This window comes from Diceros bicornis, chromosome 6, assembly GCF_020826845.1.
Source record: "Diceros bicornis minor isolate mBicDic1 chromosome 6, mDicBic1.mat.cur, whole genome shotgun sequence".
Taxonomy (NCBI): domain Eukaryota; kingdom Metazoa; phylum Chordata; class Mammalia; order Perissodactyla; family Rhinocerotidae; genus Diceros; species Diceros bicornis.
This window is the reverse complement of record NC_080745.1, coordinates 31,578,713-31,602,764: the sequence shown is the minus strand read 5'-3', so window position 1 is coordinate 31,602,764 and position 24,052 is coordinate 31,578,713. Positions and strand designations below refer to the sequence as shown.

The 24,052-nt window shown below is 46.9% G+C and overlaps 2 protein-coding genes and 1 long non-coding RNA gene across 3 annotated transcripts; 2 read left to right on the top strand and 1 right to left on the bottom strand.

Annotated features, from left to right (window-relative positions):
• Nucleotides 1–771: 771 nt before the first annotated feature.
• On the top strand, nucleotides 772–15,516 carry VDAC2 (voltage dependent anion channel 2). The gene is made up of 10 exons (XM_058543112.1): nucleotides 772–880; nucleotides 1,087–1,141; nucleotides 2,242–2,310; nucleotides 3,142–3,191; nucleotides 6,856–7,008; nucleotides 7,105–7,157; nucleotides 7,640–7,867; nucleotides 8,730–8,880; nucleotides 11,818–11,875; nucleotides 14,760–15,516. The coding sequence occupies exons 2-10, from the start codon at nucleotides 1,111–1,113 to the stop codon at nucleotides 14,849–14,851; spliced, it is 885 nt and encodes a 294-aa protein (XP_058399095.1). The 5' UTR covers nucleotides 772–880; nucleotides 1,087–1,110; the 3' UTR covers nucleotides 14,852–15,516.
• A 654-nt stretch (nucleotides 15,517–16,170) lies between these two features.
• Nucleotides 16,171–19,851, bottom strand: COMTD1 (catechol-O-methyltransferase domain containing 1). Its single transcript, XM_058543113.1, has 7 exons — nucleotides 19,668–19,851; nucleotides 19,384–19,511; nucleotides 19,032–19,137; nucleotides 18,824–18,942; nucleotides 18,667–18,721; nucleotides 18,268–18,401; nucleotides 16,171–18,048 (listed from the first exon to the last, which is right to left on the bottom strand). The coding sequence occupies exons 1-7, from the start codon at nucleotides 19,759–19,761 to the stop codon at nucleotides 17,896–17,898; spliced, it is 789 nt and encodes a 262-aa protein (XP_058399096.1). The 5' UTR covers nucleotides 19,762–19,851; the 3' UTR covers nucleotides 16,171–17,895.
• Nucleotides 19,852–22,448: 2,597 nt separating this feature from the next.
• LOC131407072 (uncharacterized) lies at nucleotides 22,449–23,813 on the top strand. The gene is made up of 2 exons (XR_009220443.1): nucleotides 22,449–22,932; nucleotides 23,410–23,813. It is a non-coding gene; the product is annotated as an uncharacterized LOC131407072 (long non-coding RNA).
• The last annotated feature ends 239 nt before the right edge of the window (nucleotides 23,814–24,052 follow it).

The window sequence follows — 24,052 nt, the reverse complement described above, 5'->3', positions numbered from 1 at the left end:
TAAGCACGGACGGAGGGTGGGATGGGAGGGGCGGGGCACCTTGAGATGTGCTCACGTTTGTTCAGGGACCGGCATGCCGAGGCCAACAGAGCCTCTCAGGCGGAGTCCCGCTCAGCATGGCGATTACACCGCCGCGGGAAACAGACGAAGGAAGGGAGGGCGCGAGGGACTGGAAGTGGTGACCCTGTGCCCCACTCGTTTCTCCCTGGGCCTGGACAGAGAGACGGTCTTTCAGAAGCGCACGTCGCACTTGCCTAGGGTAAACGGGAGTAAGGCTCAGCTACTTCCTTCCAGACGATCTATATGGCAGACGGCCTCGGCAGCTTCAGAGAACCACAGTCGAGAAACATAGTCGAGAGATGTACGTGACTTGCGGGGTGCGCAGCCACGCCCAGCCTCGCAGGGCTCCGCGCGGGCACGCGCCTGACGCCCCGCCCGCCCGTGACGAGCGCGCGCGGGGCCTCCGCCCCATCCCCCGCCCGTGCCATCCCCGCCGCGTTGCCTCTGCCGTTCCCCGCCCCCTCGCCTCTGGGGCTGCCCTCATCGTTGCCTGACCCGAGGTCCAGCAGCTTCTGCCTTTCCGGCCCCCGCCGACGGACGGAGGCGGTCCACTCCGGGGGCGGAGGTGCTCTCGGCCCACGAGGCCGTTCCGGAGCGGGTTGGAGTGGGCAGCGGGTGGCGCTGCGGAGACAGGCGCGGCGGACAGCCCCGGGGGCAGCGGCGGGGTCCTGGCGGGGGGAGGATAGGGTTGCGGCGGGCGGAACGGTGTCTCCTTCACTTCGCCCTCCAGCCGCGGCAGCTGCAGCGCGACCCCGAGCGAGCCGAGCGGTCTTAGCTGCGAACGGAGCGGCGGCGGCGGTTCTTCTCAGGAGACCAGCAGGTACCGCCGCGCCCGCCTCACTCCGACCTGGGAGTCTAGGCCTCGGCGGCTAAGCAGGAGGCTTGAGCCGGACTCGGGGTCGGCCCTGGCTCCCTAAGATGGCCGCGCTGCCCCGCGGCCCCTCGCCTTTCTCTGTTTGAGACCCCTTTCTGGCCTCTTGACCCGCCCCTCACCCCCGCTGACCGCACTTATTTTCTCTCCGGCAGATCACTTCTTCCCGCGGCCTCGCCATGACGACCTACGGACAGAGCTGCCCGCGGCGTAAGTGGAGAAGGGATCTCTGCGGGCTGGGGTGGCGGTGTCCGGGGAGTCGAAGCCTGTGGACCAGAAAACCGCAGCTTCTTTCCCCCCATCTCTCCAAGGACTTGGACATTCGCCCCTTTCGGTAGCCACTCCTCGGTCCTGACTCCCCCCGTCTCTGCGGAGGAGGGGCTGGGCTGCTGGATTTCGGATAAGAGGCCTAGGCCAGGGGAGTTGGTCTGTGGCTGCATTCACTTTCAGTTTTTGGACGTGTCTTTGACCAACTCAAAAGCAGAAAGTTATTTGTTGGATTCAGCCTTTGGAGGATTGGATCAGTCACTTTTCTAGAGGAAGTAGTAACTCCTCTGAGAGAGCGCAAGGTCATTACATGTGCTCCTAAGGGCGTGGACGTGCTTTGTAGAATGAATGAGCTAGTGTAAGTAGATCAGATTGCTTGCCCTTAAGCCACACAGCATTGGCCGAGGACTTGAGTGTCATATTAGTATGTTTAAAGTGCCGTTGGATAGTTAGTTGATGTAGACACTTGAGTGAAACATAGATGGCCCTTTTTTCCCTAAGTTTCAATATTTAAATTCCCATAGTGTAAATTAGCTTTCTCTTCCCACTCCAGAATGTTGGTTTTGACCTCAGTGAGGATACTAAGGGATATATTGGGGGAGAGGGCCTTGTGTTAGGTTTTGATTTCATCTCGTTTGGGTAAATCAGCCCGTTCCAGTGAATTTTGGCGGATATATCTGTATGTATAGATATATATGTGTGTATATGTTTGCATCTTTGTACTAGTCCAGTCCTAGGCGTTGAGGCTGTAGGCACTGTGTATAGTTAGGAATAGGAAGTCTGTTTTTCTATTTTGTAGAGAATTTCCCGAGTTCGTATAGCCACTTACTGTGGTTATCCATTTTAGAAATAAGCCTTTGTTGGTGATATGTCCTTCGTGGATCATTAGAATACAGTTTTATTGTAGCTCCTGGTGGTGTCAAAAACACATCTTCAACAGGTTAGACTGCTTGAATTTAAAGATAGCAGTGGGTCATAATCTAGTTCTTGGACAGAAAGTGGGAGAACTGCAACATTAACACTGGAATGTTTCTTCCCACCAGCAATGTGTGTTCCTCCCTCATACGCTGACCTTGGCAAAGCTGCCAGAGATATTTTCAACAAAGGATTTGGTAAGAACTTTTTAAAAAAATTTTAGATCAGAAGTGAAAATGTGTTTGGATTTCTTAGGGAAATTAAATTAGTAATTAAAATTGTAAATATTTTATTGTATTCTTCTTTTAGATAAATTTTAGATAAAATTTCTGTTAAAATAGTTTTGTAACAATCCACATCCCCTTCTACCCCAGTTTCCTCCAATTTTTTCAAACTCTAGTTTAAGGATTTTATCTTTAGGAAAAAAAACAACTGTGTTTTCATTTCCTTCAGTTATAGCTTATGCCGTGGTTGACTAGAATTAGGATATATTACTGTATTTTGCTTTTGTGGTGGTGACTCCTAATGGGTTATGTGCTTTGTCATTGAATTTGGGTTGTCTTGAAGATTTTTTTCCACTCCCGCCCTTTAGATTATTTCCCCAATTATTTAGATTTTTTAATCCCAAAGAGAGATATCCCTTTGGGATAAATGTTCTAAATGTTTGTATTATAATAAACTATTGGCTATTCTGAGATTTAAGTTGAATTGATTCTCTGATCTGGTATTTAGGTTTTAAAATGGTTTGAAAGCATTTTTTTTTTGGTGCCATATATACACCAAAACACTATGCAAAGCTGCGTAGAGTGGTTCTGTCCTTTACCTGTCAGTTTGCATAGAATAATTTAAAATTTTTTCATTTTAATACTGTGTATCAACATACATTTTTATCCCCTTCTGAATATGTGAAATCTTTTTTGAGTCAGCTCAACCAAGAGCTGACTACTTTTTTATGTGTGTAGTCAGCTCTTGGTTTGCATCTTTCATGTGAAAGAATCATTTTGTTATCTTTTGCTCTCTTCTTTAAGGTTTTGGGTTGGTGAAGCTGGATGTGAAAACAAAGTCATGCAGTGGCGTGGTGAGTGTTAGATATTTCATAAGTTCTGATGAGCCTTTATGTAGTATTCAACCTATAAAATAGTCATAACTGAAAGATGTCTACCCATTTTATCTTAAAGAAGAGGCAGAAGTTAATTTTGTTTTAAGGGATTTGCATGTAACTTGATTTATTTTGGCTTTGGATATGATTTCTTTTTTTCTTTCTTTCTTTCTTTCTTTTTTTTTTTTTGTGAGGAAGATCAGCCCTGAGCTAACATCCATGGTAATCCTCCTCTTTTTGCTGAGGAACACCGGCTCTGAGCTAACATCTATTGCCAATCCTCCTCCTTTTTTTTCCCCAAAGCCCCAGTAGATAGTTGTATGTCATAGTTGCACATCCTTCTAGTTGCTGTATGTGGGACGCGGCCTCAGCATGGCCGGAGAAGCAGTGCGTTGCTGCGCGTCCGGGACCCGAACCCGGGCCGCCAGTAGCGGAGCGCGCGCACTTAACCGCTAAGCCACGGGGCTGGCCCTGGATATGATTTCTGATTTTCTTGTGGTTTACTATGTATGCACAAGGAATTCGGGAAAGACACTGGCCATGTGGGACTCTGTTTACTCAGTAAAATTACAAGCTTGATGGCAGGGAGCCTGTTGGATTTTTTGGTAACCCTTTCTTTTAATGCCTATTAAAACCATTAAGAGTTCTGGGCATAAAAATATTCAATAACTCTTAATTTGAGTGTACCAATCGTTTATATAATGGTCAGATTCTAGCAGCCATCCTTGGGGAAGATTTCCCCATGTATTTTGTGAATTTAGAGAGTCCTCATTTGAGTATTTTTAAAGAGGTAATATTTTGGTATTTGCATGTCTTGATTCTGCCTAACAAATGCCCTCAAAGAGAGTAAAGTAATTTTGTGTAGTTTTTTTTCTTTGTCTAAGTTTTTTTTTTGAGGATGGGTATAGTGTGCATATTGAATATTTGTTATTTTGATAAATTCTTGCTGTAGTTGTTAATTCCTTTAGTGTATATAGCTGGTATTTATTAAAATTAATCATGTTGTCGTTTCTTAATGCCTAGACTTGGATTTCTGGGGTTTTATATTGGTCACATCTGTCATTTGGTTTATTTGATCTGAAAGGAAGCCTGAATATTCAGTGTGATTGAGTGACATTTGCTAAAGGTAACAGGCTACAGAGCAGTGACTTAGTGATTGTTTTTTGTGTTCCCACTCTTGACCTGTTGAGATGCCTTGTAAACACTTGTTGTGTAATCTATTGAAACACAAAAGGCCTTCCAAAAGAAAAAAACACTCAATCCTTGTGTTTAAAAACCTTACTTGCTGGTTGGAGAGATAAAATAAACTTTAAACTGGGGAACAATCAAAGAAGTATATCTAGTACTAGGTTGTTTGATAAATCAAAATCTTTCTTGGAAAAGAAAGGCTTATTGTGGACAGGGTTAAGGAAAGCTTTATGGAATTAGGTTTAAGATCATGAAGCATGTATAGGAGCTGGATTAGATAAAGCATGTTTTTGTTTCCATTTAATGTAAGTGCAGTCATGTGTCACGTAGCGACAAGGATACGTTCTGAGAAATGTATCGTTAGCTGGTTTTATCGTTGTGCGAACATCATCGAGTGTACTTACACAAACCTAGATGGTATAGCCTACTGCATGCCTAGGCTATATGGTACTAATCTTGTGGGACCACCATCGTATATGTGGTCTGTCATATATGTGTTGACTGAAACGTTGTTATGTGGCACATGACTAATTGAACCAGCATGATGCTTTGAAGTACCATAATCTTGTAATATGTACCTGGCCCCAAATAAGTCCCATTAATGGCTGGTTCTGTTTTCTCACCTGAACTGTATGTCCAGGCCACCCCAGAATGTAGAAGCGTAAATGTCTGGTGATGGAGTGAACAGTGTAAGCTCCACCAGTGGTGTCATCTAGCCCAATTCTGGTCTCACAGTGTGATCTTTTTGGTTTTGCGTCTTGAGAATTCCTTGACATCTATATACTCTGGCTCTCAATCTCTGGGCTGATGGATGGCAGTGGGTGGGTCCTGAGGTGTCATTAATCAGTGTCACTCAGGATTAAAAATAGCTACTCATACATATTCCCCATTCATATTTTATGTATATTGTTTTAATAATGCTTTCCTTTTGTGTAGAGCACATGAAAATGTGCAAAGCTTTCACATTGTCATTCCGATTTAATCCTCCACGACAGGTAGGTTTTGTTATTACAGTTGAGGAAACTGAGACCCAGAAAAGTTAACTGTCTTCCTTAGTGTTAATCATTTAGTAAATGACAGCCAGAACTGGATGCCAGGACTCCTAATTTTATATCCAGTGTTACTTCCTTACATAATCCAGTACTTTTTAATATGGACATTGAGTGCCAAGCTTTGACTTGAAATTCCTGGTAATGAAAGCATCTAATTTCAGGAGATTGTATATAAAACCTAAGGATTTGAGTCTGTTTCACTGTAGAGCAATAGTTACACAAATGTTCTATTTTCTAAGTGAAGGATGATTGGCCTTTTCTCCTATTGATATAGTTTTTGATATTGCCTCACTCTGCAGATGTCACAATTTCAGGTTGAAATTCTCTTTTTCATTAGTTCAGATCAGCGATCTTCTATAGACTTGGTTTTCTGGTGGCCAAACTGTATAGCCATCATTAGCAGACAGATTGTTAATCAGAACCCTCAGAGTGTTGTAATATTTATTTTGGAAGATTTCAATTGCCTGCTGTATACTGAGCTCTGAAAGATTAGATTTCTGGCGTATCTGTAGCAGATTTTAAATTTCATATAAGCCCTCCTCCATATTATGCCTTCCTTTTCAGTTGGTGTGCAACTGGGAATTGACAAGTTATATTTGCTACAAATGTAAGATTATATAATGCATTTCAAATTGATCCCTGTATTAGATTATTTTTTCTACTGATAATATTTGTTGTACATAATATAGTTTATATTATACATGGTATAAACCAGTTGTAGAGTAAATCTCCTATAATGCCCTTCCCCTACTTTTTTTCTTTTTTAATGAGAATGTGAACGATGTTTGGAAAGGCGTGAAACCTGTGAAGGCTCTTTTATCTCAGAAAGACAGAGTATTGGGATTACTGAAGAATTTTTTAAAGAAATCTTTTGTTTATGGCGTGGATTCCTACAGTAGGTGCTTTCCTTTTAAGGATTTTCAGGAAACATTTCATCATAAAAATCAGTTATTGTAAACTCTGATTTTAATCATGAGATCTGTGATTAACCATACTGACCTATTTAGTGTTTTATTCAATATCAGGTAGATTGGATGCAGTGCTAAAACATCCATTCCTTCTTTCTTCCCCACTGGTTTTTGAATCCCAAATGAAATTACCTTAGTAGAAGTTTGCTTAAAAGATGTACAATTTGCTGTTCACTTGAGAACTAGATACAGGTTAACTTGTGATCAATTGGTTGAAATGTCAACTGTAAGTAAGGTGGCAGTCAGTCATTTGCAGGCAGATTTGTTACTCTATTTGTATATACTCAGAGAGTAGCAGAGAGGAAGAGTATTTGGTAAGCTAGGAAAAAAAAGGATTAGTGAAATTACAAAGTGTTTCAGTGGGTTTGTTTGTGTTAGGCAGTAGATGCTGCTAGGTTTACGAGAAAGTTCATGAAGTTTTTATTGTCTTATTAGGAATTCTCAACATCTGGTTCATCTAATACAGACACTGGTAAAGTTACTGGGACCTTGGAGACCAAATATAAGTGGTGTGAGTATGGTCTGACTTTCACAGAAAAATGGAACACTGATAACACTCTGGGAACAGAAATCGCAATTGAAGACCAGGTAGCATTTTGAAATTGTGATTTAGTATTAATTATTTTGTTTTTGTATTTCGAAAGGAAATAAAGCTGAAAACAAATTCTTTTTCTTTCAAAATAGATTTGTCAAGGTTTGAAACTGACATTTGATACCACCTTTTCACCAAACACAGGGTAAGCATGGACATTTTTATCTGCTTTAAATTTAAAAGGATTCCTCTTCTGTATATTTAGGAAAGATGCACATTTACTGTTTGATAGCTTAGTCAGCTGCCTTGTGGTGGCAAATTCCTGTTTCTGCCTTTGGATCATGAGCCCTATGATTGTCATTGTTTGCTTGCCTTTAAATATTTGCCCCTTTAATTGTGGCACTAACTTGGGTAATTAACTTGGGTTCTAGTAGGCTTTTATGATTGATTTCCAGTTCTACAAAGCAGTCTTCCTATGGTGGTGGCAGTCGAGTTATCCCATGTGCCCTTATCTTTTAGTTCATTGAGCTATATTTTTTTTTTTACCTTTTATGATTATCCTGCTACTTCTTTTATGCCCGAGTTACATTGCAGTTCATTTAAATCTGTTCTGTGCCCTCTGCAGAAGTTATGTATGTAAATCTTTCCCACAGTCATCAGTTTTAAGTCAGTTTGTTCTTTTTCCAGAAAAAAAAGTGGTAAAATCAAGTCGTCTTACAAGAGGGAGTGTATAAACCTTGGTTGTGATGTTGACTTTGATTTTGCTGGACCTGCAATCCATGGTTCAGCTGTCTTTGGTTATGAGGGCTGGCTTGCTGGGTACCAGATGACCTTTGACAGTGCCAAATCAAAGCTGACGAGGAATAACTTTGCTGTGGGCTACAGGACTGGGGACTTCCAGCTACACACTAATGTGTGAGTATTTCTTTTGTGGGGTAGTATGGTGTAGGACCTCAGGATGATATTGATGTCTCCTGTCATGTCACTAATCTAGGTATTTCCTAAAGGATTTCTCTTAACCTAAAAAGATCATCCTTGGGCATTTCTACGGTGCCCCTCAAAAGTGTATAGTAAAAAATGTCTGACTTGGTGCTGAGATAGTAAATGTTTATTTCATATAGAGCTTGATGTGCTTTGGATTTTTAGAAGAGGCTAAGACATTGCCAGACTTTGCCAGTGCATTCATTTGACTTAATTGTCTGTAATGTGTGAGGTACTGATTTGATGGGATTGCCTAAAATGTGTGGTGTTTTTACCTAACCCAAATTAGATGAATATGTGGAAGGGACCTAAAAAGAATTTTTTTTCCCTTATAAAAGTAATGCATTGGTAGGTAACAGAAGTTCAAAGAAGAAAACCAAAATTTCCCATAATCCGACCACCTAGATATATAATCTTTGTTAATGTTTTGGTGTTTCACCTTTTTATGTATGTATATGTATATAAAATACATACCGAAAAGGCAGTTTTATAACCCTTTTCCCCTCCACCTTAGTACATTTTGATAATTTTCCTATAGGGTTATGTATTCTACGACATGATTGGTAGTGGCTATGTGGTAATTCCACTGGATGGATGTACCATGATTTATTTGACCAATCCTTGTTTTTGGACATAGGTTGAGAAAGACCTTTTAGAACTTGTGAGTTTTCAGTAGAAGACTCGAGATCCGTGTGAGCCATGGCTTTTATTTAAATGTAATGCTACAATATCAGCCTAGTGCCTTAGACATATTACGTTGTCTATTCTAGATTTACTAATTTAAAATATCTTATAGCAATGATGGGACAGAATTTGGAGGATCAATTTATCAGAAAGTATGTGAAGATCTTGACACTTCAGTAAACCTTGCTTGGACATCAGGTACCAACTGTACTCGCTTTGGCATTGCAGCTAAATATCAGTTGGATCCTACTGCTTCCATTTCTGTGAGTACCACTGTGGACTTAGAATGGGGTTTTTAGTAGTGGGAATTAATCTTTGGGTATATTAAAAACTTGAACTGTGGTTCACACAATTCCCAGTTTGCACACAGATTGGAATTGGAACTTGGAATGCTGCTTTTTCTATGGAGACGGTGTTAGAAGTTTGATATTCAGGCCACAGGAGTTTTTCTTTTGTGTGTGAGGAAGATCAGCCCTGAGCTAACATCCATGCCAATCCTCCTCTTTTTGCTGAGGAAGACTGGCCCTGACCTAACATCCGTGCCCATCTTCCTCCACTTTATATGGGACGCCGCCACAGCATGGCCTGATAAGTGGTGCATCGGTGCAGGCCCGGATTCTGAACCCGGGCCGCCAGCAGCGGAGCGCGAGTACTTAACCGCTACGCCACGGGGCCGGCCCCAGGAGTTTTTTTTACCTCAAAGGCTGATGAATTAGTATAGATAATAAGCCTGAGCTCCAATCCTGTCTAAGCCCAGGGAAGCCAATGTTTTGGGCCCTGGCAGTTTTTATCTCTGTCAGGGAGTAATAGTACTTTAATTGTTACTTTGTCTTTTGTCTTTTTATGGTTTATAAAATATCTTCACATTTGATCTGAACGGTCAGTGGTACACATGCCCTTTTGCAGATGAAGAAACCAAAGCTTGGAGAGAGAAAAGATTTAATACCACTACTAGTGAAGGAGGGGAATAGCCAGGACTGGACTGCTTGTTTTGATTTCCCTCCTGCCTGGAGTGATCAGCCAGTTCATTCTGCTTTGCATGGGACTATTCCAGCTTTAGCACTGAAAGTCCTGCATCCTGAGGACTCCCTTCCCCCATCCCGAGTTAGCTGGGTCGGATGGCCACCCTAGTCCTGTCTTTAGGGTCTTCCTGCTATTTCCTCCTTCAGTCACAGTGGGTTGGGGTAGGAGGGAGTGCAGTGTCTGAAGGTGTAGAGGGGCGGGCTCCAATTTCAGGCAGATCAGCAGCTGTTCCTGTGTGTCAGTTGCTTACAGGTCAGGGACTGCCTGTACTGTATGTACTGGGAATGAAAGAAAGTTAAACCTTCCATGAGAGTTATTTCTGTTACATAAAGTGATCTTCATTCCTAAGGACAATATGTGTTGATAATTTAGACAGTTAGGTTTTAGCCCCATTCTTGTTTTATCTTAGCACAGTTGTAATCAGAGATAATGAGAAGCCTTGCCCATTGGCAAGGCAGTGGTTCATTTATTTTTCCCTTCTCTGTTTCTGACTGCACTCTGGCAGTAAAAAACCTCAGGATTCACACAGCATACTATTCTCCGATAGCTACATTGCTGTTCTCTGCAAATGTATGTCTATGGGACCATCACAGATTTAATGCCAGCAGAAGGTGACGTTCTCTCCTAGTCTAAAATGGGAAGGGAGCTTGGGACCTGTGTGTCATTGAGTGACTCCTGGGGATTAGTTTGGAAATGTATCTAGCATTTCCCACCTAAGTAGTGCTGCTGTTGCCAGAATCGAGCATCACACTGAAGCATTGCTTCATGCCCCATCGTAGTTTTGTGGTTGACTCCTATTCTAAAATAGTAGGAACTTGTATCCAGTTGTCTGAAGCTCTTAATTTGGGGCATTTCTTCCTTAGACAAATAACTCACATGGTCATTGGTAGCTCATGAAGACTTGTCTGTAGTGCCAAGTGAATACAAGTGCCGTTTATGTGACTTGTGCCTGTACAGTTACATCGTTGCTGTCTCTGGATTGGGCTATTTTGATGTTACACATTACAAAAGAGGGTGGTAGACATCAAATCATTTCCAAATGTGGTTTGATCCCAGAGTCTGTCTGTTACCTCTGTACCATAGCACTCACAATGTAGAAGAGCAAAGTAGCCTAGCTAGGCAACCTAGTACTTGGAGATTGGGGTGAGGTGCCTCCATTTTATAGCTTAATGGTATGGCTTAATAATGTTAGTAGTGGGAGAGAATGGAGCTAGAAGGAGCTTCTCCTTATGTCTTGCTCTCCAGGGTTCCTTCCAGCCGTTGGAGGTCTGTGACTCAGTCCTAAAATAGAGTTGTGTAAGGAGGGCAGGGGCCTGGATTGGTAAATGATGCACCATTGGAACCTCTTCTTTTTTTTTAAGATTTTTATTTATTTCTTTATTTTCCCCCCAAAGCCCAGTAGATAGTTGTATGTCGTAGCTGCACATCCTTCTAGTTGCTGTATGTGGGACGCGGCCTCAGCATGGCTGGAGAAGCGGTGCCTCCGTGCGCACCCAGGATCTGAACCCGGGCCGCCAGCAGCGGAGCGCGCGCGCTTAACCGCTAAGCCACCGGGCCGGCCCGGAACCTCTTCTTAAGCACAATCTAGTTACATACAGCCAAGACCCAGGGGCATTAATGAGCAGTGTGAGAATGTGAAGTAAAAGATTTTTAGTTGATCTGATTCTTCAGAGGAAGTGCTTGTCATTTGGAGATTTTGAACATTCGTGGTTTTGATTCTTTTGGAAGACCTGTGAAAATAATAACTTGCACGTCAGAGTTACGAATTGAAACTTCACATAGGCTGGTGTGTGCGTCACAAAGCTAGCTGGTGAGCCTGGTGGACTTCTTTTACCCACATTTTGGCATGGTTTTGTTGTGCTAGATTAGACTCAACAACGACAATTTTTATGACAGTGTGTAAGCTCTTGTGCTACATGGACAATTTGGGGTCTGTAAACCATCCCACAGTAGATATCAAGACTATTGTGTTTTACTGACAATTTGACTTGGAGTTTAATGGATAAGAATTAAGTGGTACCTTGTTTTTGTTTGGCTTAATAGTGATATTAAATTTTATTATCTTACATGTTAATATAAAAGCTGAACACTTCATAATTGCATGATAGGGAAACATATAGGGCGTTGTCTCTCCATTCAAAAATTTTTCTTACAGTTGGTTTTGCATTTTATTTTAGGCAAAAGTCAACAACTCTAGTTTAATTGGAGTGGGCTATACTCAGACTCTGAGGCCTGGTAAGTATTCTTGATAAGGTAGGATTGTTCTGATAATGTTTTAAAAACTAGTTTTCATTTCTCAGCTGCTTCTCTATTTTGCAAACCTTTCAAGCATATGGAAGAATTGGTGGAAGAGTACAGTGAACACGTTTACTTTTTCCACAATTTTTGTCCTCCCCTCCGCTTCTTTTTTTGCTGGGCTGTTTGGAAACTGCAGCTGTCATGACACTTCCCTAGATGCTTGAGCACGCATCCCCTCAGAATAAGAACGTTCTCCTCTTCTGCATAACTGCAGTACCATTATCACACCTTAAGAAAGTTAATAGTGATTCCGTATTATTTAATATCCATTCTCTATTTACTCTCCTCACTTGTACCTGAAATGTCTTGTAATTTTTATTTCTAAAATCAAAGTTCACTTATTGTTTAGGTTGTTTGGTCTTTATAGTCTCATTTACTTTACATGGTATTTTGAGCCTTGCCATGCTTTCTGGAGCAGTACTTCTGAGACCTCAGTGTGTGTGTGCATCACCTGGGGAATCTTGTTAAAATGCAGATTCTGATCCAATAGGTCTGGGATGAGAGGTTCTGTCTAACAAACTTTTCTTTCGGTGATACCATTGTCGCTGGTTCTTGAACTACCGTTTGAATAGCAAGGTTCTAAAGCACTTGGAACTATTTTTTCCTCCAAATAGGGATTTTCCCGCAGACTTGTAAGTTTGATTATTTTGAAATCTAAAGAATGGTACCATGAACACCCATGTACCCTTCCCCACATTCACCAGCTACTAACATTTACCACATTGGATTTATTTCTCCATGTTTATATACATAATCTATAGTTGACATACAATATTATATCAGTTTCAGGTGTACAACATAGTGATTTGACTCTATGAAATGATCACCACAACAAATCTAGTAACCATCTGTCACCATACAAAGTTATTACAATAATATTGACTAAATTCCCTATGCTGTATATCCCCATGACTTATTTATTTTATAATTGGAAATTTGTACCTCTAATCCCCTTCACCTATTTTGTGCATCCCCCACCCCCATCCCCTTTCACGACCTCCAGTTTGTGCTTTGTATCTATGAGTTTGTTTCTGTTTTGTTTGTTTTTTAGATTCCACATATAAGTGAAATTATATGATATTTGTCTTTCTCTGTCTGACTTATTTAACTTGGCATAGTACTCTCTAGGTCCATCCATGTTGTCGCAAATGGCAAGATTTCATTCTTTTTTATGGCTGAATAATATTCCATTCTGTATATATACATTTCCTTTATCCATTCAAAATCTATTGATGGACAGTTAGGTTGCTTTCATGTCTTGGCTATTGTAAATAATACTGCAGTGAACATAGGGGTGCATATTCTTTTTCAAACTATTTTGTTTTCTTGAGATAAATACCTGGAAGTGGAATTGCTGGATTGTATGTTAGTTCTATTTTTAATTTTTGGGGAACCTCCATACTGTTTTCCATAGTGGCTGCACCATTTACATTCTCACCAACAGTGCTCGAGGGTTCCCTTTTCTCCACGTCTCCTTGCCAACAAATGTCTTTTTGATAATGGTCCTTCTGACAGGTGTGAGATGATATCTCACTGTGGTTTTGATTTGTATTTCCCTGATGATTAGCGATGTTGAGTATGTTTTCATGTGTCTGTTGGTAGCGATGTTGAGTATGTTTTCATGTGTCTGTTGGACATCTGTATGTCTTCTTTGGAAATATGTCTGTTCAGGTCCTCTGCCCATTTTTTAATCGAATTGTTTGTTTTTTTGATACCGAATTGTATGAGTTCTTTATATATTTTGGATATTAACCCCTCATTGGACATATCATTAGCAGATATCTTCTCCTATTCATTAGGTTGCCTTTTTGTTTTGTTGATGGTTTTCTTCACTCTGTAAAAGCTTTTTAGCTTGATATAGTTGCATTTGCTTATTTTTGCTTTTGTTGCCTTTGCCCTGAGGAAGTAGATCCAAAAAAATATCACTAAAACCAGTGTCAAAGAGCTTACTGCTTATGTTTTCTTCTAGGAATTTTATGGCTTCAGGTCTTACATTTGTCTTTAATCCATTTTGAGTTTATTTTTTTGTATATGTTGTAAGAAAGTGGTCCAGTTTCCTTCTTTTGCATGTGGCTGTCCAGTTTTCCCAACACTATTTATTGAAAAGACTGTCTTTTCCCCACTGTATGTTCTTACCTCCTTTGTTGTAGATTAATTGACCATGTAAGGGTGGGTTTATTTCTGGGCTCTCTATTCTGTTCCATTGATCTTTGTGTCTGTTTTTGTGTCAGTACCATACTGTTTTGATTACCGTAGCTTTCTAGTATAGTTTGAAGTGAGGTAGCCTGATACCTCCAGCTTTGTTGTTCTTGCTGAATCCTTTTTTCTTTTTTTCCACATATCCTTATGAATTATTTAAATGTATGTTTTGCAGACATGTAGACACATCAGCCCTAGTATGCATATCCTAAGAGTAAGACATTTTTCTTCATAACTACAATATCATTGTCACAGCTAAGAAAATTAACATTAGTAATACCTAATATATAGTCTATATTCATATTTCCCCATTTCTCCCCAAAACGTCTCTTTTCCAGGATCTAATTATGATTGTCTCTTAGTCTTGATAGTATATTGAACATTATTATATTTTCTAGGGCACTTTGAACTTTAATATTTTTATGCTCTGTGACTTGATGCCTTACCCAGGCTGAATTCTGGTATCTCAGATACTCTCAAGCGCCCTCTGGTGGCTGGCACTAGTAAGTCTTCTGACTGCTGAGGAAAAGTGACATGCAGGCCCTGGGGTGATTACTAAAGAAGACTGCAGACTCTCATCAGGTGTTTCAGGCACATAATGGTTGTCTGCTTTTATTTATAGGTGTGAAGCTTACACTGTCTGCTCTGGTAGATGGGAAAAGCATTAATGCTGGAGGCCACAAACTTGGGCTCGCCCTGGAGTTGGAGGCTTAATCCAGCTGAAAGAAACCTTTGGGAATGGTTATCAGAAGATTTGGCCTTAATATATTTCCAGTGTGACCAGCAGGCTTTTTCCCCCTAAGAAGGTGATCAAAACACAGGATGATCTGAATAAGACCTGTATTTTAAATATTTAGACGGTTACTTGTTAGCTGGTTTCTAGTTGAATTGGTTATCTATCTAGTTACCAATGCTGCAGTCGTGCAGTCACCTATACATTATTTAAATGTATTTAACTGTTAAATGCGCTACCCACCAATAATGAAATAGACCTTTAAGAAAACTGTGCAATCGTGTGCATGTTTGTTTTTATGTTCCTTTTAACATTGAATATTGCCCTTGAATGAGATGGATCAGTGGATGTTTTAGGAAGAGGTTAAAAAATTTTTGTTAAATTCAGCCATTAGAATTAACTTTTGGTATCCCAAAATATTACAAATTATGAATAAAACAAGTATACATAATTAATGACTCTAAGTATTTGCAGAGTTAAAAATTTGCCAGCTGGGGTCAAATCTCCCTGGTATCTAGCTAATGCTTTATTTTTCCAGTGAGCGTTTTGCTATTTACCTAAATATGTGCCACAGAGTCCTCTGTGTCCCTAGAGTAACTCCATGAGCTTTTTAGACTACAATAAAATAAGAAGATATATGCCTTTACATCTTCAGTTTGTAAGTTTGTGCAAAATTACATTGATAATTGTTAACCCCAGGAAGTGTTAGAGAGTAAGTGATGAAGAAAGGAAAGTGAGGGGATGGTGCCGAAAGGTTATATACACTCATTATACCCCTATAAGCTATTGCTACGGAAAATGAACTGGACTCTAGTTGGGTGTGATGGGATTTAGGCGTGGGGTAATGGAGTAAGGTGTAGACAGTGTCAGTAACCAGAGGGATTGTGAGAGAGGACTATGTGGGCGCAGTGAGAGGTCATGTACTCATTTCCTTCCAGGCAGACACTGACTGAAAAGCTTGGGCCTAAGATTGAAACTATAGGCAATGCCTTCAGGCTGTGTGGCCATTGGCTTTCATATGGATTTGGGGTGAATGATAGAAATTAATAGGTGTCTGCTTAGAAAGAGCAGGTTTTTTGATGGAGGATATGATCAAAGATTAGAGAAGGGGGAGATTTGTTCAGCAAATGAACAATACTAGACCTGAAGTAGAGTTTCGAGCCTGAGAGAGAACAGAGAAGAAAAATGTAGTACTTTGAGACTCATTACCCAAAAAGTGATACGTGCTGAAAATTTCCAGGTCAAGAATCTTGATGAGAGAAGCCCAAGCAAGCTCTCCACGCAGGTGGACTTGGGGGGCACATAGGCCCCTTCTGGTCTCACGATGTTTGTCCTAAGGGACTGGCCGGAAAGGCCCATGTACATCAGACACACATGACTTAATGGCAGAAAGTTGGAATTTTGAACCAATTTGTTTAAGGCAGGACCTGTTGCTATGTAAGAAAAACAGGAAAAGATGTCTATGCAAGGTAGGTGTGAGAGCACCTCTTGTACTTGGCATACGGAAGAGAAGTGTGAAGTAGACCAGCAGACACTCTCTCAAACTGCTGGTGGTGCTCAGCAGGGAAGAAACCTGGTCACAGGCCCTGGCGACACTTGAAGCCCCCTGGATGGCCAGCCGCCCCTTAGCTAACTGGTGGCCCTCCCTCATGCTGTGGCTGGAGTTCACTTGGTCCAATACTCTGGACTGGGGTGTGGCCTTATGTTGTGAGGTGTGGCACAAATGAGTTACCAGTTTGTCAAGGATCTGCTTAGTAAATTGGACCAGTTGACCCATGTGCATCCTAAAATGCTTTTATGAATGGGGGAGAAAAGGGTAGGTTTACAGCCATGGTCCTGAGAATTGTAAGGTATATCCCAGGAGCTGTAGGATTATGCAAGTCACCAGCTGTGGGCTCCTATGGCTCCTGCGCCCTTGCTTCTAGCAGTCTCCTGGTGCACTTCCACCACCCAGGCCCAACCAGGCGGTGGCAAGACCTAGTTGTATTCTAGGCTGATACCATTTCTGCTGACGCCTGAGGCAGTGTTAGTGGAAAGAACACGTAATATCTGAGCCTGATCTTCATCGTCGTGTGGAGATAAGATCTTCCTACAGGATTGGGGAGGTTTAAATGAGAGAAGTGAAGCATCTGGCTCCCTCTCCACCTCCACTCATAGATGTTGGTGCTGGAAAGCCTAACTTGATCTTCCTCTGGGGAACTTGTTAAAATTGCCATATTGATGGTCCCCTACCTGTAGGCCTGTCTGTTTCACACCTCTCTGGCCAGTGATCCCACCCAGTCCCTCACCTTCCTCCAGAACTTAAGGGGGAGGGCAGGATATATATATATACTCCAGTCAACTTTGAGGTCCTCAGGTCTAAGTCAAGTGGTCTGGTTCTCAGGAGTGATGTCCACTGACCAGGGCCTCCATCTCAGAGGTGAGGCCTAGCCTACACTTCTGTGAAAACATAGGCAAATGGCCAGCAGAACTGGCATAACCTGTAAAAGTACTCAGTGACAACCCTGGCCCCTGCTAGGCCTCTTGTCGGATTCCACATATCGTCTCCCCACTGGTCCCAGTTACACTGAACAGGAACTTCATTCACTTGCCCCTCATAGGAAGATAGGTAGTAGGGAGACCAAGGGGTCCTCTACCCAGCATCCAGCCCTCAGATCCTGTGGAGTGGAGGCAAACCTGAGGAGCTGAGGTCTCTGACCAATTGCATGTGGCCAGGTCAATTAAAACTTGGTATATACTGCCTCCAGTCAGCTGGAGACTGCGGTCATCAGGCACCCTGGTGCTGGGCAGCCCTCAGGACTGTGCCAGGGACAGAATGTACGTCTGTGACCTCACGGCTCCCTTTTGCTGCAGAAGTCTGCCCATGCTGGGCCTACGCTACTTGAGTGCCACGTAGGAAGGCTCAGAAGTACGAGAATCAGATGCTCATGCCCCAGGCCCCACTTTATTGATAGGTTAAAACTGAGGGTCCGTGGCTGGGGTTCCCAAGTCCCATCCTTCGAGGCCACTCGCCTAGGGTCCAGCTCTAGATCTTGAAGGCTAATGTGAGGCCGTCGCCCAGGGGCAGGAGGCTGATGTGGACCCTGGCGTCCCGCAGGATGCGCTCATTCAGGTTTCGCACGCACTCAGCCGCAGTGTCCCGTGGTTGAGGCTGCAACACCTCTCCGCGGCACAGGACCTGCGGAGGGGCGGGGCGTCACGGGGGCGGGGTCTCGGGGAGGGGCCTGAGCAGAAGGCGGGGCGCGAGCTGGAGGCCGAGGACTCGAGTACTAAGAGGGAGGGGCTTATGTGAGTGTAGTAGGTGGGGTTTTGTGGCGTGGGGGCGGGGCATAGGGAGGACCCAAGGGAAAAGGCAGGGACCGGGCCGAGAGGGTCCTTCCTCTCGTATGTCCCTTACATTGAGAACGGCGAGGACACCTCCAGGGCGCAGCAGCTGCAGGCACCGCTCGTAGTAGGCGGCGCAGTTCTCCTTGTCCGCGTCCACCACGGCCACGTCGAAGGTGCCGGCCTCGCCCGCGGCCAGGAGCTCATCTTGTGGGGGAGGGAGGGGCAGTGCGCTGAGTCCGCAGGCCCCAGAGGCCGGAGGCCCCGGCCCAGGCGCTGTGACCACTCGGGGACTCCGGCCTCGGCCTTGAGGGCGCCGGCCCTGCCACCCTGCATGTGGCCGCATACCGTGAGGTTGGGCGGCGGGGGGCCTGTCACTGCCCCAAGCCTGCCCGGCGGACCTGGTCACTAGCTCGCACCCAGTGTCTGCATTTGGGAAATGGCGCCAAGGCCCTTTCAGCTCCGTGCTCACCCAGAGTCTCCAGGGCGGGCTTCAACCGAAGGTCGATCTTGTGCTCCTCCTCAGCCTGCAAGGAGCGAGGTCAGAGCCAACATGTCCCTTCTCCTGGAGCTGGGAGTGTCCGGGCTCCGGGGGCCTGACGAGGGCCTCGGGTGTGTGGGTCACTCACCTGCCTCCACAGGGGCCGCCCCAGCTCCGGGGGCCCCGCGTTCACCTCGCAGGTCACCACGCGCCCGGCCGGGGGCAGCGCCAGGGCCAACGCGAGGGCTGAGTAGCCTGTGAAAGTGCCTGGGGACAGGGACAAGGACAGACTCAGGCCAGAGTGGGGGGACGGCCCGGTGATCTCGGCCCCCAGTGATCCCGGCCCCGCATCCTACCGAGGTCCAGCGCCTTCTTGGCCTTGATGAGCCGCGCCAGGTTGGCCAGAAGCTGGGCCTGCTCACAGGTCATCATGGAGTCCCCCTGCTGTTGCTCCAGAGTCAGCTGTGTTGGGGGGGAGAGGGTCGCACCAGCCCTGCCAGTCACCCAGCCCCGCCCCAGGTTCAGATCCCCCTCCAGGGCGGGGCGGTGGGCGTGGCCTAGGTGGGGCGGGCCCTCAGGGAACTCCCGCTGAGCCCGGCCTGGGGAGCCTGGAAGCCGGAAGGGCCACGGCCCAGCCCAAGGTCACACAACCACGTGGGACCCGTCGGCCCGAGGTGGGCGCCTGTTCCCGTGCCCGGCCCTGCTGACCAGCCGCAGGCTCCGCAGCGCCGGGTGCTCCCGCATGGAGCGGCTCAGCAGATACTGCCACAGGGGGCTGTCCTCAGGGGGCAGCAGGCGCTTCTCTCGCCGGGATCGCCATGGAGGGCACCGTCTCCCTGCCGGAGAGGGGGTGCTGGGTCAGAGCCGGGGTCTCCGGGCGCCAGGGGTGAGCCTCAGCCGCGGCCAGCCTCGCGGATTCGCGGGCTCTGCTCCGGCTCCCGCCCCGCCCGCGGGGGCCCTGCGGAGGGTGCCGCAGGCCCGGACCTACTCACCCAGGAAGAGGCCGGCGGCGAAGGCGGCGCCCAGAGCGGCCGAGCCCAGGGCCAGCGCGGCGGGCACAGAGAGCCGGGGTACGGGCTGGGTCATGGCGCGGGCAGGAGGCGGCGGCGGCTGGGGTTACCGGGACGGCACTCGGACCGACGGGCACTCCAGGCTCCGCCTTGCCTGGGCAATGCCCGCGGAGCCACGGCCTCGAGCGCCATCTTGCGGCCTTGCACCGCCTTACTGCAAGCCCCGCTCGAGCGAGGCGGACACCACCTGGTGGTTGTGCTCGGAACTGCGCCCGGCGGGGAGCAAGCCCTGCATCTAGGGTCTGGGTTCTCCCTCCCTTGCCTGCGGTCTAGGGGCCTGGGTCAGGCAGGAAACATTTGATGCCCTTCCTGGCTACGCTTCTTTCTTATCGCTACCATTTCTGCTGAGATCCCCTGGGACTTATGTGGGTGGGCAGTTGGTGTAACAGAAGAGTAACAAGTGCAAAGTGATAGAAATTAAAGGAACCCTGAGAGGGACTGAGAGAATCAGGGGAGGCCTTCTGGGGAGGTGACCAAGGGTATCAGGTGGAAGGAGTGAAGGACGTGGTTTGGGGGGACACAGCCAGAGCTGGGGCTCGGGAGCCCTGGGATAGGTCTGGTTGATGGGGCACTGAGACAATGGCCTTAGTTAGAGTCCTGCCCTTGGGTGCCAAATAGACAAGGGTGTGAGATCTTGGGCCCATCAGTCTCTCTGAGCCTCAGTTTCCACAGTCTTACCATAAATGGCACCAGATCCCACAGCCTGGCACACAGTAAGTGCTCAGTAAATGGCAGCTGCTGTTATGATCGTAGTCGGAGTGAAGACATCTTGGAGAGGATAGAGATCGGAGGGCAGGTGGGGTCCCCCTGCAGGGCTGTTCTGCAGGGACACTATCCAGGGAGCGTTGAACACCTACTGTGTGCTAGACTGGGGGAGGCGAAAGCAGCCGTCCTGGTTTGTATTCTTGGTGAAGACCACAGGACACACAGAACTGGTGAGCTACCGTAGCTTCTCAATTTCCTCTTCTGTAAAATGGGGTTCTTAATAGTCCTGACTTCCTGGGGGATGAAATGAGAAAATCCAGGTGAAGGACTTTCTACAGAGCCCAGCACTTAGTGGGCTGTAACTGTTCCATTTAAAAGGAGTCAAAGTCCAAAGAGCAGAAGGTCATCCGGTGGCTACTGCTCCAGCGTCCCCTGGGGTGGCCATTTAGTAGCTACACTGGCCAGACTAGAGCTCCACAGGGGGCTTCCCAGGCGGGGCTCAGCAAGCAGGCCCAGAGGCAGACTCCTCGCCGGCGTGGGCGTGGGCGGGGTTGGTGAGAGCGCGGCCTGGCTGAGGCCGAAGACCAGGGTGAGCTGGAGAGAAATTGGGGCCGTCGGACTGACCCGAGCTGCCCGGGGACATGATGCAGGAGGAGGCCCAGGGCCAGGGCCAGGCTCCGGGAGCCGAGGGCACGGCCTGGAGTCAGAGACCGGGGTGGGACTGACCCTTTGACCAATGAGCCGGCAGCCCCCAGGCCCAGGGTGCCGGGCAGGAGCTACTGTCCCCCGGGGCCTGGGTGGGTCACCCCAGCTCCTCCCAGTTCCCTGTTGCCAGGCACCGCCCTGCTCCTAGGAGACGCTCCTTCCGCCTTTTGATCCTTTGCATCCTGCTTGGCCTTGTAAATGTTTCTCTGACCTGATTATGAGTCTCATTCCCCAGGTTTAGGACCGAGGCTGCTGGTCTTTCCTTCCCCAGAGCTGAGCACACAGCAAGTGTTAAATAAATGCTCTCTGAATAGTGTGCTGGTGGTGCCTCTGGCTCCTCGCTGTCTGAGCTGCCCGTCTAGACAGTTAAAAGAGTAACAGAAGGGAGCCTTTTACCGAGCGCTATACCTCCAGCCTCCCTGTGGGGCTGTGATATTATCCCCATTTTCCAGAGGAGGAAACCAAAGCTCAGAGAGACCACCTCGCCATGCTGACTCCCCAGACCCTGCTCTTGCTTTCCTAAACCCTCCGACCCACTGGCGGGGGGAGGACACGCCTGTGAGCTCCTCTGACGCACTGGGACCCAGTGGGAACCAGACTCCAGGGAAGTGCTTCCCTGGCCCCTGTGCGGAGGCCCCTCCACCCCACCAGCCGGCAGGGCCCCTGCGCTCAGCTGGGGCTGCAGACCCGCGCTCTCCCCTGTCGGGGGCTCGGAGTTAGGGCAGGCAGCTCACACCAGAACCTCTCTCCCGCAGCCCGGCTTCAGGCCAGAGCCCGTGGAGGTGGGGGCAGCTGGCGGGAGGGGAGGCATGTCACCATATATCCCCGTCAGATTAAAAAACTAATTTGAAAAGATTAATGTATTCCATTCTTGTTACGCGGGCTCTGATACCTCTGGGCCCGCGGCCGCTCTGCCTCCTGATTATTGAATTTTTATGGCCTGGTAATTAATTGCAGATTCCCTGTTTTGTTCTATTTCTTTTTCTCTGACATTTTAATTTCAACAAAAAGCAGTGGTCTCCATGCAGGTTCTCTCTGGAGATCCTAATGGCCTATAAAACAGAATGACTTATAGACGTGGCACCCACTTCAGTTGGCGAGCGATTGTTTGAAACCTTGCTGATCACGCAAAATTTAATTTTTCCATCTCCCTCCCCCGTTTGCTACTCATTTCTTGTCTCTTCCATTGCGGCGCCAGCGTCTCCACTCACAGGGAAGGGAGCAGAGTGTCGCCTCCGAGTCTCTTACAGGGCCTTTTCCTAGAAGGCCGGGGCTGGGGAGGTTTTGGGTTTTGATTCTTTTCCTCCAGGTGGCCTCAGTGGTGGTGGGGGGAGCTGGGCCTCCCCAGAGGGCCACGTGGATGTGGGCAGCTGCCCCCAGGGGAGCGCAGGGGCTGGGGAGAGGGGCAAGATCATTTCTACCCCCCTCAGTTGCCCTTTTGGCCAAATGCAGCTGCCCCATTAGGCACCCGCAGACTCCTGAGGGGAGAGCAAGTGGGTGCCAGTAAGCCCTTAGGTCCACACCAGGAGGTCAGGGGTTGGACCCCTGATGAATTCTTAGCCAAACCGGGTCACTGGGAACAGCTGTCCACACAAACTGGTCTGGAAGAGGCCCCTGAGTTTCTTTCCTACTTCTCCCAGCCTGCTAACATCACACAGGCTGGGCCTCTTCCCCCAGGGCCTCCCAGGACTGGGCAGGACAGGGGCAGAAGAGTAAGGTCATGGAGTCAAGCTGGGCCTAAGGGACTGGAACTCAAATGTCTTCAGGGGCCAGGCAGGTAGGTGAGGGGAGGGTGATAGGGAGCAGTGGGGACTGTGGTGCTCCAAAGCTCATGTCCCATCAGAGGGCATGGCGGCCACTTGTCTCCAGCCTATGCTGCCATGTGGGAAGATGGGCGTGGTGTGGCCATAGCTTCTGATTTTTCAAGAAAGCTTGGAAATCTGGCTTTTAATATGAACTTTCATGATTGAAAACATTTGGGTTAGACTTTTTTTCCTTTTTTTAAAGCTCTGTGTTAGTTAAACTGAATACATCTTTGATTTTTGTGTCTGATCTGGCCCATGGGGCAACTGTTTCCTCTGATTCGGAGCATGGATCGCAGAAGTTAGGACATGGAAGTGGAGTCCGCCAGGGCCAGGAGGGCCTCAGTGGCCGGCTGACTGCCCCCCGCCCCGGCCCTGCCCCAGGAATCCTCTTCTACCTTTGGGCCTTCAGTCCCCTCCCTGCACTCAGGAAGAATTCTCTTCCCCAGCAGCTGCGGTGCCAGAGGCGCCTTTGGGCCTCCCTCCAGGGCTCGCCTTCCTCAGGCCTCCTCTCCATGGAGAAACTGCAGCCTGGAGTCTGACCACATCTGGAGGGGTCTGCTGAGCTGGGGGGCCCACAGCCTGGCCCTGCCTCCCCTGTGCTGAGATGCTGCGGAGCTGGCACTGGCAATGCCCCAGCCTCTAGTGCCTCGGTTTCCTCATCTGGACAGGCCGAATGGGAAGTGACAGCATGGGCTCCGGAGTCAGACGGACTTGGGTTCAAACAGTGGGCCCTCCACTCACTCTGTGGCTGTGTGAGCTCAGTGTCTCGACTAGAAAATGGAGACAATGCTTCTATCTTAATGCTCTGTTGCTGCGTAATAAACTACCGCACGCTTAGTGGCTTCAGGCAGCACCACGTGTTGTCTCAGTGCTGTCGGTCAGAGGTCCGGAAGGCACGGCTGGACTCTGCTCAGGGTCTCGCCAGGCTAATGTCAAAGTGGCGTCCGAGGCTGCAGTTCTGCCCTGGGCCCGGCCCTCTTCCAAGCTCTCTAGTTGTGGGCAGAGTTCAGTCCCTTCTCACGGAGCCCCTCCATTTTCAAGGCCAGCAAAGGCACCTCGAATCTTTCTGGTGCTTCTAATCACTTTGCTTTC